The sequence below is a fragment of the Pelophylax lessonae genome (genome assembly GCF_965119305.1).
Source record: "Pelophylax lessonae genome assembly, chromosome: 6".
Classification (NCBI taxonomy): Eukaryota; Metazoa; Chordata; class Amphibia; order Anura; family Ranidae; genus Pelophylax; species Pelophylax lessonae.
In genome coordinates, this window is record NC_138773.1 from 311,913,695 (window position 1) to 311,926,953 (window position 13,259).

The 13,259-nt window shown below is 40.8% G+C and overlaps 1 protein-coding gene across 1 annotated transcript in view; it reads left to right on the top strand.

Moving 5' to 3' along the window:
• The window catches only part of XRCC5 (X-ray repair cross complementing 5), a 157,767-nt gene that overhangs the window by 51,260 nt on the left and 93,248 nt on the right, over window positions 1-13,259 (top strand). The window contains exon 10 of the mRNA XM_082261803.1: window positions 7,472-7,534. Coding sequence (XP_082117929.1) covers window positions 7,472-7,534 — 63 coding nt within the window. The remainder of the gene's footprint in view (window positions 1-7,471; window positions 7,535-13,259) is intronic.

Below are 13,259 nucleotides of genomic sequence, written 5' to 3' on the forward strand. Positions count from 1 at the left end.
TTGAAATTGGAGTCTCGATTGAAATCAGGTTGGAACCCCTGGGGATATTCCCTCTTGCCCTTTCTGTGTTGTGGACCCCTTTCACTTTCACTACTGTACCCACGTGGCCTCTGTCTGTCCCCCACCGCTGGCTGGGGTCGTGGTGCGACTCCGGGAGGTCTACTGGGCCTTCCATCTCGGACTGCCTCTGCATAAGATTTTCTCTCTGTCTGTGCTCCCGCAGGTTGAGGGGGCATGGTAGTGGCCGCTACTATTTTAGGGTTCTGCTGGGCCTCTCTTTTTACCCCACTTTCACTGGACTGTTGGATTGAGAAAAGGTAGTCACTCTCCCTTACTAACCAATCCAGGGAGCGTCCTTTCCTAAAGTCTTGTGCAAGACCTAATTTTATATAAGCAGGTAATGCTTCATAAAATAAGGTCTTGAATTCAGACTGATCAGGATTGGGATCCTTTTCAGCCAGAAAATAGGCATTTTTCAGTAATGCCAGAAACTCTGTAGGGCTCTGATTATGACCACATTTTAGATTATAGGCCGCAGCCTTGGCAGACGTTGTAGTTTTATATGGTCCAAACTCCATTTGACACCTATGTTTAACCTCCTTCCACGACTGACCATACAGGGTTTTTAACGAATCAAAGAATTGTCTGTTTTTACTTTCAAATACCCAAGGTAGCAAATCAATTTTTGTACGATCGTCCTCAATGCCTAAGATTTCTAAGGTACGTTCGTATGTTCCTAGATGGTCAGTGATGGCGGGGGATCCTTTCTTAGAAAAGACAGGAACAGTTTCTTTTAAAAATCGGATGATTTTGGGGGTGTCATATCTTTTAAAAAGGACCCTGGGCCTCCTTTCCTGTTTATATGAAGCCCTATCCATTTCCTCATCTGTATACTCTGGGGAGTACCTTTGAAGCCTAGGGGGTGACCCATATTCAGACTCTGATTGGCTATACCTTACCTGTCTCTCCCGCTGATATGGAGATCCCCCTCTTTTTATTTCCTGTTCACGATTATCACCCAGATGCATTAATTCGTGATTTATCATGGATGTTAAATCCCCTATCCGTTTCTCCAATACTTTCTGCTCTGATCTTAGAATCTCAATTTCTGCGTTGTTTGTTTCATCCTCAGTAATAGAGTTATGTTTCTTAGGGGTTTCTTTTTCTTGTCTATAAGATTCTATTTCTTGTTTAAGTGTTTGATATTTTTCTTTTAGCTTCCTAAATTGGACACGGGTTTCCTCATATAGGGTTTTACTATTTTGAACCTGGATAAGTAATTCCTCCTCAATTCCCTTAGATTGGTTAATTCTAGTCTCAGCCCATTGGAGTTTTTCTAAAAGGGATCCTATGTCTTGGTTTTTGTTTATCAAGAGGGAGCGGGTTTCCAATAATTCTTTCTTTAAGGCGGGCATTTGTGTGATAAATTCATTACACAAAAACCACAGAGTAGGCCATGTTTTCATAATGAGACGATCTTGGACCTTCGTGTCCTTCTCATTAGCATAGGCCCTTATAAGTTGGTAAACCCGGCCGCCTTCAATAAACAAATTATCAGTTAAACTCTGAGCTTGCTCTTTTTCATCCTTGACATACTTGTCTAAACTGCATCCTATGTCTAATCTTCTACGAAGGTGTTCAACTATTCCATAATCAACAAATTTATGTAATGTTTCTCGATTTTTATCAGTATCTTTAGCGGGGGTAGTGGCCATTGTTGGGATGGTTTCACCTTCCTGGCTGTGCCTAGATGGACTTGATTCACTGTGATTTCCTGCCATGCTAGGACAATAGATATTTTTGACAATGTATGTGGAGATACAATCACCAGTATGTTTTGTTATATGGTAAGATTTCCTTATAAGCGATCTCAGCACGTGCCTCCAATTAATATGTTGTGCGTTTTGGTATAAAATTTGACTATTTTTAATTTATTACTAAAAGGCGGTGTCTGAACTATCAATGAATTATGACGCAGTGCCTCCAGCCGATTTCGGCAAATAATTTAATAACTAAGAAAACCCAATCAATTTTGTTCAGACCTCCAATAATATACCACAACAATTTTCCTGAGCCCTTGGCGCTTACGGTGAATTCTTACCAATATATAAATATCTCCCAATTAAATCAATAAATATAATTTATTAAGATACGAGTATAATTATATATTTACATACAAAACTAAATTTACTGGTGATTAATATTCCACACACAATATCAAAATACGTTGCACAGATACAATGTGATTAGAATTAAAATTTTTTTTTTTTTTTAAACCATACACAGAATTAAATATAACCCGATAAAAGTAAAATTAACTGTGAATTAAAATATTAAAAACAAAATGCCTGACCACTCTTAAGGCAGTTTCTCACTTTCCGCGGCCGTAGGAAAGAAAGGAACTTATCTTTAAGAGTCACACCCTATTATACCCAACACACTTAAATTCCGCCTTAACTCTAGACAAACACTTGAAATTCATAAAATCAATTGATTCAGTGAAAAGAAAAATTAACATATAGAGTTGCTCTACCCGATGTAAATGACCATATATGTATAATTTCAGACAATGTCATACAATTCCTATTATCTTGGGAGTAAATGGGTTAAATTATTAAGTCTATCTCTCACCACTCCTTCCAAGGAAAATGTTCAAAGTAAAGTAGTTTGTCTCTCAGCAGGAGATCAGCCAATGGGCAGTGGTCAAAATGGCAGCAGTCTTTTCCTGTGTCCTTCCTTAGGCGTGTTTTTTAGGATTTTTTTTTTTTCAGAGTCCCTTGTTTTTCCAGGGGTCCTTATTTATATGATCAGAAACTATTGATTGAAATGACCACTCCCCAACCAATATTGACTGTTTCTTCAGTGGTGGTTTTCAGAAGTGGGCAGTGACTGGTCGATTGTCACCTGCCCATTGGTTAACAGTTAGTTGCATCATTGCAAATGGGATTGTCCTATAATGTGATGTGGGAGTTGCTATAAACCATATATGAATTATATTTTTGGGGATTTGGTGATTTCTGCTTTTTATAACATTTCAATATTTTGATTCAAGATTATGTTTTCTGCTGGTAGTGTCATTATTAATAGCTGTATTCATTTCCTGTAGGAATAATTCCATAATCCTTGTGTAATATTCTTTAAGTACAAGAGATTTATAGGGATATCTCATGCTAGTGTAGTTTATATCATCATTGAACATTATTTGTGATTTGGTGGGTGAGCCATCTCTATTGATGGATTATTCTTGTGAAACACTATCCCCTACATATAACAACAAAGTTCAATATATGGTGATAACTGGATACACACACACATGCACATACACACACAGATATATTAATACACGTGCGTGTACACACATACCCATACATGTACACACACATATCCGCATACGCACATGTACATATGTACCACACACATATACATGCATATACCTACACACCTACACGCACATATATACATACATGTATATACATATATATATACATATATATACATACATATATATATATATATATATATACATATATATAAACATATCTACATACACAGATTCACACATCCTAGTCACCATTTTGTTGAAGAGGCTTATGTATTCAGCTGAGTCAATACTATTGCGTCTTAAGAAGAGTTAGTTTTCACCCTAGAACAATGGGGACCGTCTATTGCTTTGTTTCTTCTGTTGAATAAGTTTCTTCTTCAAACTTTGATTTTCAGGTTTTTATCACCTTTCTTTGTACAAAACCTTGAGAATTGGGGACGTTTTTGTATGGCCAATTGTCTCTGACTAATTACACAAACCTGTCTTAATTTGCACTGTTGAAGGTTTGGTCAATACTATTGTGTGTGTGTGGCCAGTTTTTTTTTTTTTTTTTTTTCTTACAGAGGTTGATGTGTCAGGCTGAGGTCAGTGTAAGTGTCGCAAGTATATTTCATCATTTAAAATTTTCATATATCGATAACCTGACACTGCTAAAGCAAGTTTCCAATCTTCACTACTCACGGCGAGCATAGCCTTAAAGACCTTCAAGGACAGGGTCCCCTATATATGAGGGGCCACGGCCTTGGACCTGTAGAGCACCCTGCATGGAGTGCCTTTGGGGTTTGGTATTCCAAGGGTCCGGATCCCAGGGCCCAGCGCCTAAAAAGGACAGCATTACAGGCAAAACCTCATATCTGCTTCCCGAGGCTCGGGTACCATCTTTTTAGTCCATTGACTGTTATTCGATGGATCCAATAGCTAACCCCTTAGATTCCATGATCTTTGATTGGGGTATCGTAGCATAATCTTCTTTCTTCTTCTTTGAAACATAATAAACATGTGGAGCTCCTCTCCACAGCGACCTTCACCTTTTAGACACTGGCGAAAATACTGAGGTACTTCCTGTGAGGGAGGGGTTATACAAGGGGGTCATCAATTCTGATTGGTTGCCAGTGTCCTTCACCATTATGTGGCCTATTTAACCCATATGTTATGGTTATGGCTCTGTGTCCCGTGATGTACGAAAAGAAAGGTTGATAGTCGAAAACCGCTGCTGCCTTCTCCATCTATGGAGGTGTCCTCTGATTCAGAGGCTGATGAGGTCGACCCAGATGCCCCCCCTACCTGAGGGGTCGCTGTCATCGCAGTGAGATGTTGAAGAGGACCTGACGTCTTCAGCTGCAGCGCGGGAATGCACATTAGTGGAAGCACTGATTATTTCAGTGCGGGATACTTTAAAATTGACTGATGAGCCCACGCCGGCAGGGACGCGGGTGGCATTTGGCTCTCAAAAGTACCCAAAGGCTGACGAGGTTTTCCCTTGTCCCGACACTTTTCACGATATTGTGAATGACCAATGGCGGCACGTTAAGCAAGTGTTAGTGGTGCCAAAACGCTTTAAACGCAGGTTCCCTTTTGCTGAAAAGGATCTCCAACCGTTTGACGGTGCCGCCTATGGTGGAACATCCTGGTTTCAGATTAAACAAATCTACCCTTGTGCCTATGGAGGATTCCCTGGATTTTACGGTCCCAGTGGACAGGCGGGTGGAATGCCTTTCCCGTCACCTTCACATGCTGTCGGGTTCCATTTTGAAACGGGTTTTTGTGTCTGTGTTAGTCTAACAGACGGTGACAGAATGGATTAGGGGTTTGCCGGAGTCTTTGGACCCCGAGACTGTTCCTTCGGAACAGCTGGAACTGTTGGACCAGGTGTTCCAGGCTCTGGTGTTCCTGTGTGATGCGTCTATGGATGCGGCTCCCCTGGTGGCCAGGGTTTTGGCCGTGGGCATTGTTTTAAGGCGCATGGTTTGGTTGAAGAGCTGGTTGGCTGACCAAGCTTCTAAGAAAGCCCTAGCTGATCTCTCCTTTCTGGGAGAGCGGTTGTTTGGCATCCCATTGGATGAGTTAATCAAGGGCCTGACTGGCAGGAAGGGCACTCTTCTTCCTCAACCCTCCAAGGGTAACCCACCCGTACTAAGCGGGGTCCCTCCTTTTCTGCTCATAAACGTTTTTTTCGTGCCTCCGGGCGCAAGAAAAAGGTAAGCCGTTTGGAACTTCTGGAGGAACTAAGAAGCCATGGGGCAGGCCCAAGGCTGGTCAGTCCGGTGCTTACCGCAAAATCTTTTTCTCTGATGTCCATCGAAAAACGCAGTACCCGCCCCTCTGTATGGGGATGGTTCTTTTGTCTTCACTGCTTGCAGCTAAACTGATGTGCTGGGCTGTGGCAGTGGGGGGTTATGCCTGGAGGGACAGCCCCGTGGGTGTGTACATGTTAAAAGTTCTGTACTAACGTACTTCCTAGACTACTCCTGCAGGTGGCAGCATAACCCATTCAGCTCATGGAGATGAGGCTGCGTCTGTCTGTCGTTGGACATCAGAGAAAAAGATTTTATGGTAAGATCTTACAAAAATCGTCTTTTTTTTTTTATTAGCAGAGACCCTAAGGAATAAAATGGCGATCACTGCAATTTTTTATGCCACACGGTATTTGCATTTTTATTTTTTTTTAAAAAACAAAACTTTAATGAATTAAAAAAAAACAGTATAGTTACCCCAATTTTTTTTAAAAATTTGAAAGATGATATGCCAAGTAAACAGATACCTAACATGTCACGCTTTAAAATTGCTCACGCTTGTAGAGTGGCGACAAACTACGGTACCTAAAAAATCTCCATAGGCAACGCTTTAAACTCCTTTACAGGCTACCAGTTTAGAGTTACAGAGACGGTCTAGCACTAGAATTATTGCTCTCGCTATAACGTTTGCAGTGATACCGCACATGTGTGGTTTGAATACCATTTACATATGTGTTCGCTCCTGTGCACAAGCACAAAGGGGGTGCTCAATTTTGTATTTTTTTTTTTTTATATTATTGATTTTATTTTTATACTGTCCATTTTTTTTTTTCTTTGATCCCTTTTTTTATATTGCAAGGAATGTAAATATGTAATAGAAATAAGAGTGACCAGGCCTCTTTATGGAGAAATCTGGGGTCTATTAGACCCCTAATATCTCCATAAAGAGTACCTGTCACCTGCCCAATGCTACCACATAGGGGGTTTAACATCAAGTAAAAATACATTTAAAAAAATAAAGTTTAAAAAAAAAATATATAAAACGAAAAAATAAATTGCAGAAATTCCCATTGCCTAGCACGCCTGTGCAAACGCGTATGAAAACCGCGGTCGCACCGCACGTCTTACATTGCTGTGAACATCAGGGTGAGAACAATAATTCTAGCACAAGAGATCCTAGTTGAATTTATACTGATGAGCTATAAAGGCTTTTAAAACGTCACCTATGTTGATTTTTTGGACACCATCATTTTTGGCAATATCACAGGCGCACGCAATTTTGGGACATGGAATGTTTGGTATCTATTTACTCTATGCAACTTTATCTTTTATATTTTGCCCAAAATTTGACCCCAAAATTGGTATTATATGGTGTGTTTTCTTGCTAAAATTCATTTTATTATATTTTTTCCTGAAAATTGGCGTTTTATAAACAGTTATGCAAAAAAACCTTGTGACTCAAAAATTTACGATTACCTTTTTATTGTACAGGACCTCTGCTTTCAAAAAATATATAATGCTCTGGGTGGGTTTAAGTAATTTTATTGCCAAAAATTAAGAATTTTACATGTATGCGACAAATAAAAAAAATTTCTCTTGAGCCAAACTGGTTAAATTGAAATGTGATATGCATAAAAATTATTGCAAAATTATTGCAAAGTTATTTACAAGGGAAATTACAACTTTTTTTTTTACAATTTTGTGCTGTTAGAAAATATCTCTCCCTTTAAAGATTATTTTATATTTCCTGTTCACTGCATATTCACCCAATGTCAATAAAACTCCTTTTCACAAGTTAGTGGCTTTGTTTGTGAACCTTATTGCTCCTTACATAAAATAATAGCCGTACAGTATTATGTAGTATTCTGCGTCTTCTAAAATTTCCTGATGATTATATTGTGTACTGTATTTGCAGATTGACCGGACTCATTTCATGGGCAATCAGGTTCTGAAGGTCTTTTCACCTCCGGATGACGATGTAAGTATTTCATAAACATTGGGGGTTGAATTACTAAAACTGGTGCACTCGGAATCTGGTGCAGCTGTGCATGGTAGCCAATCGGCTTCTAACTTTAAGGGCTCTTTCACACACTGAGTCCATCGGACGGACTCCGGTATTCTCAGCGGGGGATCGATCCGCCAATCCCCCGCTGAGCAGGCGGATGACAGCTGTGTCTCCGCGCTGTGTGCGGAGACACAGCTGTCAGTTTCCTATGCATCTCTATGGGGTAAATCGGATGGGAACGGACCGTCGGTCCGTTCTTATCCGATCCCATCCGATCCAATCCACTGGACGGATGGAAAATAGGGTTTCCATCCGTCTAGATTTGACGGATCGGATGTCAGTGGACATATCTCCGCTGACATCCGATGCCCCATAGACATGCATGGGGGGACCAATTAGATCCGTCCAAAAAACTGACAGGCGGATATGAACGGTCCGCCTGTGTGAAAGGGGCCTAAGGGCTCTTTGACACAGTATGTCTGTCGGATGGACTCCGTTTATCTCAGCGGGGGATCGATCCGCCGATCCCCCGCTGAGCAGGAGAATGACAGCCGTGTCTACGCACTTTGTGCGGAGACACAGCTGTCAGAGCCCCATACATCTCTATGGGGGAATTGGATGGGAACGGACTGTCAGTCCGTTCTCATCCGATCCGCTGGACGGATGGAAAATAGGGTTTCCATCCGTCCAGATTTATCGGATCGGATGTCAGCAGACATGTCTCCGCTGACATCCGATGCCCCATAGAGATGCATGGGGGGACCGTTCAGATCCGCCAAAAAAACTGACAGGTGGATCTGAACGGTCCGCCTGTGTGAACGGGGCCTAAGGCCCCTTTCACACGTCAGTAAAATTATTATTATTATTATTATTTTTTTGTCATATCAGAACTTGTGATATTGAAATGCAGTGTAATGAGCCATACACCCTATACAATTGTCTTTAGATTTTTTTCCCTTTAGATTTACCAAAACCATAAAATATGAGGTCAAATCTAAACACTTTCAATTTATATGCAATCAGTCAGGCCCCTGCACTACATAGTTGAAGGTAAATCTAAAGGAAATCTAACAACAAAAGTTGTATAGTGTGTATCCAGTTTTAGCAAAGAAAGGTAGACTGTTGAGAAAAGTCTTAGGCCCTGTTCACACTGGAGTGTATTTCAGCTCGTAAAATGCTCATCTCTGAAGTCTCAAAACGCCCAACAAGCAAAATCCCATTCATTTCAATGGCCCCTGTGCACATCTGAGCGTTTTGTCTCCAGAAGAAAAATGCTTGAAGCTCAAAAAAGTACATGAGCTTCTTTTTTTGGCAGATTACAAACATTTTTGTTAGATGTCCATGCCTTCCTGCAAAAATCGCCTGAAAAAAGCCCCAAAAAAAGCCAGAAAAAACGCCTGAAAACGATACGCTCAGGTGTGAATTGAGCCTTACTTCTAATATCTGTATAAACTACTGTAGGGGGTTCTTTACCTTCCATATACAGGCTGAGGGTTATTTGCCTCAACACGGAAGTTCTACATAGGACGGTCCAGGACATTTTACCAGGGCTGACGACAGCTAAAAACACAGCGCTGTGCAAAAGTTTTTGGGAGGTGTATAAAAATTGCTGTGAAGCAAGAATGCTTATAAAAAATATATATATTAAAGGGTAACTCCATTTTCATGTTAAAATAATATAGCATTTACAATTGTGACACAAGTCATATTGTAATTGAATGTTATTAAAAATGACCCTTTCCTTTTCAATCTTCAGCCGCTGTAATTTTCTGTGAAATGCAATATGGCAGCCTGGAGGTGTTCTGCCTAAAACACAAGTGAGATTTTTGGCATCCCTGCAAAAACAAAAAAAATGTAGTTTTTGGTAGACCAGCAATTTTCCTCATTAGAGGTCTAATTCCGCAGCAGCTGATAGATAATTATGAAACCACTCCCATTAGACCCACTCAGCACAGAGGAACAAACAATGATTTCTTCAGAGTAACAAAAGGTAGGAATCTGCAACAAAGTTTGTTAAAATTCTTGTAATATACAGAGATCACCCAGAGGGGAATGTTTTTTCCTCAACAAAAGTGGAGTCACGCTTTAATTGTTTATATTAATTTACAAAATGCATAGTGAACGAACAGAAGACAAATCTAAATCAAATCAATATTTGGTGTGGGTATCCTTTGGCTTTAAACCGGCATCAATTCTTACACTTGATAATATTAAAAGTGCAGCGCTATAAATGACTTGATAATTTTAAACACTGAAAAACTTGTGAAAAACAAATAAATGATCCGCAAAGTAATGATGAGGGTAGTGTCCAAAGTGAATAATGGTGAATAAAGTCCCAAAAAAATGGTGCAAGTACAAATAAATCCAAGTGCAAGATACTGTGAGGAACGCTCCTTCCAGTGACACCCAGGGAAAAGTGCAAGATGGGGACACCTCAGTGCACAAGTATTATAAGCAGCTTACCAGAGCTCCATGGCTACTCAAATGAATGAAAAAGCCTCTCCCAGCAAGAAGATGTATATCAATGTATTCGGTGGATGCCAAGAAAGTGGATGACACTTCTTAATCTCTCTTGATTACTCCGTTATATACGATAAATATATGGAGGGAAATGAAGACAGAGGACCATAGTGTAATCCTGTAAAACACATGTAACATATTTATTAAAAGAACTACTCACAATATGAAAGGCATAAGCAGGCACATAAAATAGACCGCTGTAGATCCGATCGCGGCGTCCCGTGTGTGTCCAAACAGCATGGAACAGTAAAAACAAGCCGGCTCCGTAAGGGGGCGTGTGGACGTTACGTCTGGAGTCGCCAACGTTTCGTCATCAAAAGACGTCAAAAGAATTATTACACTTGCACACTTTGTACACTTGCACAAAGCCAGGGATTTTGTATGATTGGGAGTCAGGTGAATGAGTAACCAGTTATATGGAATTACCTGAGGAAATAGAATTTAGTGGCACAACAAAACCTTACAACAGGCTGAATTTGTCTGAAAAAAAATATATATATATATTTTATTACAATATCTTTAAAAACATTCTACAATAATAAGAAAGCATAGGTACAGAACATTGATTCCAAAAAGGACTGCCGTACTCAGTGTTGGATATAATTGTTCAGAAGGACTAATGTAAACCTAAATTCCCCAACCAGGGCACTCCTATATAGCAACAGAAATGGGCAACCAACACCATAGTAGCATGTCCGATGTTTGAGGTACAATCAGCCTGACATGTTTCGCACCGACTTCATGCTTCTTCAGGAGCTCAGTAACATACATATAAATGATTTCTATACAGAAGAATCAAGAAAACCCGTGTACACACATAGCCATATAATTTGTGTTTGTACATAATTAACCAGTTATATCAAGCAGGGGCCAATGATCATCAATTTCATATGTAGGTTGAAACATAGTCATTAACTCAAACAATTGTGTAGGAGGCTTAAAACTGGGTGAGGAACAGCCAAACTCTGCTACTAAGGTGAGGTTGTGGAAGACCATTTCATGTCACAGATCATACACCATGGGAAGACTGAGCACAGCAACAAGACACAAGGCAGTTATATACTGCATCAGCAAGGCCTCTCCCAGGCAGAGATTTCCAAGCAGACTGGGATTTCAGGATGTGCTCTTCAAGCTCTTTTGAAGAATTACAAAGAAAAACATCAACGTTAAAGGCCGTAGATGCAGTGCTCTTCCAAGTAAACTTAATGCAGCAGATGAATGACACATCATGCTTACTTCCCTTTCACATTGGAAGATTTCCAGCAGTGCCATCAGCACAGAACTGGAGGAAACCTGTGGGACCCAGGTACACCCATCTACTGTCCGGAGAAGTCTGGCCAGAAGCAGCCAAAAAGCCAAACCTCCAACATGGAAACAAGGCTAAGCGACTCAACTATGCAGGAAAACATAGGAAGTGGGGTGCAGAAAAATGACAGTAGGTGCTCTGGACTGATGAGTCCAAATGTGAAATATGTGGCAGGAGGCAGTATGTTGGGGGAAGGAATGGAGAGCGGTACAATAATAAGTGTCTGCAGGCAACTATAAAGCATGGTGGAGGTGTCCTACAAGTTTGGGGCTGCAAATGGAGATTTGGTTAGGATCAGTGGTGTCCTTAACTGCTTTACAGGTAGCCGCTCCTGGGCAAACCAATGTAGCTATACGTCGGTCTCGAGCAGGAGGCTAGGGGGCGAGCGCGTGCCGCCAGCGGCATGCTCCCGCCACCCCTCGTCAGCGGGTAAGCCGATGCAGCAGGCAGGTGGCTCCGATTGCCGCCTGACACCCTTGATCGCTCCCTGCTGAGAGAGAAGGATGGTCGACTATTGTAAACACAGCTGACCGTTCTTCTCCCTGGAATGATCATAGAGCCCCTGTGATCCTTCTATATAGGATCACATGTCTCTATGGTCATTTCACAAGCCACACCCCCCCACAGTAACAATCACTCCCCTAGGCTTACATTTAACTGCTTGATCACCCACACTGTTAACCCCTTCCCTGCCAGTGTCATTATTACAGTAACAGTGTATATTTTTAGCACTGATTACTGTAGTAATGTCACTGGTCCCCCCAAAAATGTCAGTTAGGGGTCCGATCTGTCTGCCACAATGTCGCAGTCCCGCAAAAAATCGTAGATCCCCGCCATTACTAGTAAAAAAAATAAAAATGGCATAAATCTTTCCCATAGTTAGTAGACGCGAAAACTTTTGCGCAAACCAATCAAAATACGCTTATTACTATTTTTTTTTTTACCAAAAATATGTAGCCGAAAACAAATTGGCCTAAAATGTTAAAACATTTTGATTTTTAAATTTTTATTCTAATTTATTTATTTTTTTTGGAATGTTCTATAGCAGAATGTGAAAAATATTGTTTGTTTTATTTTTTTCAAAATTGTCGCTCTTTTTGTTTATTGCGCAAAAAATAAAAATCTCACAGGTGATCAAATACCACTAAAAGAAAGCTCTATTTGTGGGGGAAAAAATTACCTCAATTTTATTTTGGTACAGCGGCACACGACCGCGCAATTGTCCATTAAAGTAACGCAGTGCCGAATCGCAGAATATGGCCTGGTCATTAAGGGGTCAAATCCTTCCGGTCCAGAAGTGGTTAATGCTAAGTAATACAGGCAGATACTTATCCATCATACCCATACTATCAGGGAGCCGTGTGATTGGCCTCAAATGTTTTCTGCGGTCGGACAACAACCCAAAACATCCAGCTAATGTCATTAGGAACTCTTCAATATAAAGAAGAACAAGGAGTCCTGGTAGTGATGGTTTGGCCTCCACAGAGCCCTGATCTCATCATCATGGAGTCTGCCTGGGATTACATGAAGACACAGAAGGATTTGGGGCAGCCGACATCCATAAATCTGTGCTAAGTTCTCCAAGATGTTTGGTTGGTTCTCCTACCTGCCGAGTTCCTTCAAAAACTGTGCAAGTCTACCTAGAAGAATTGATGCTGGTTTAAAGGCAAAGGGGAGGGGGGGGGGGGTCACACCAAATATTGATTGGATTTGGATTTCTCTTCTGTCTATTTACTTTTTTTTTTGTAAATTAATGAAAATAAACTATTAAGAGTCGGTTCACACTATGGCGACACGACTCTGTACTACTTCGGGGGCGACTTGTGAAGTCCCGTGCACCGCGACTTCGGCGCGTCTTGCACGGACTTCACA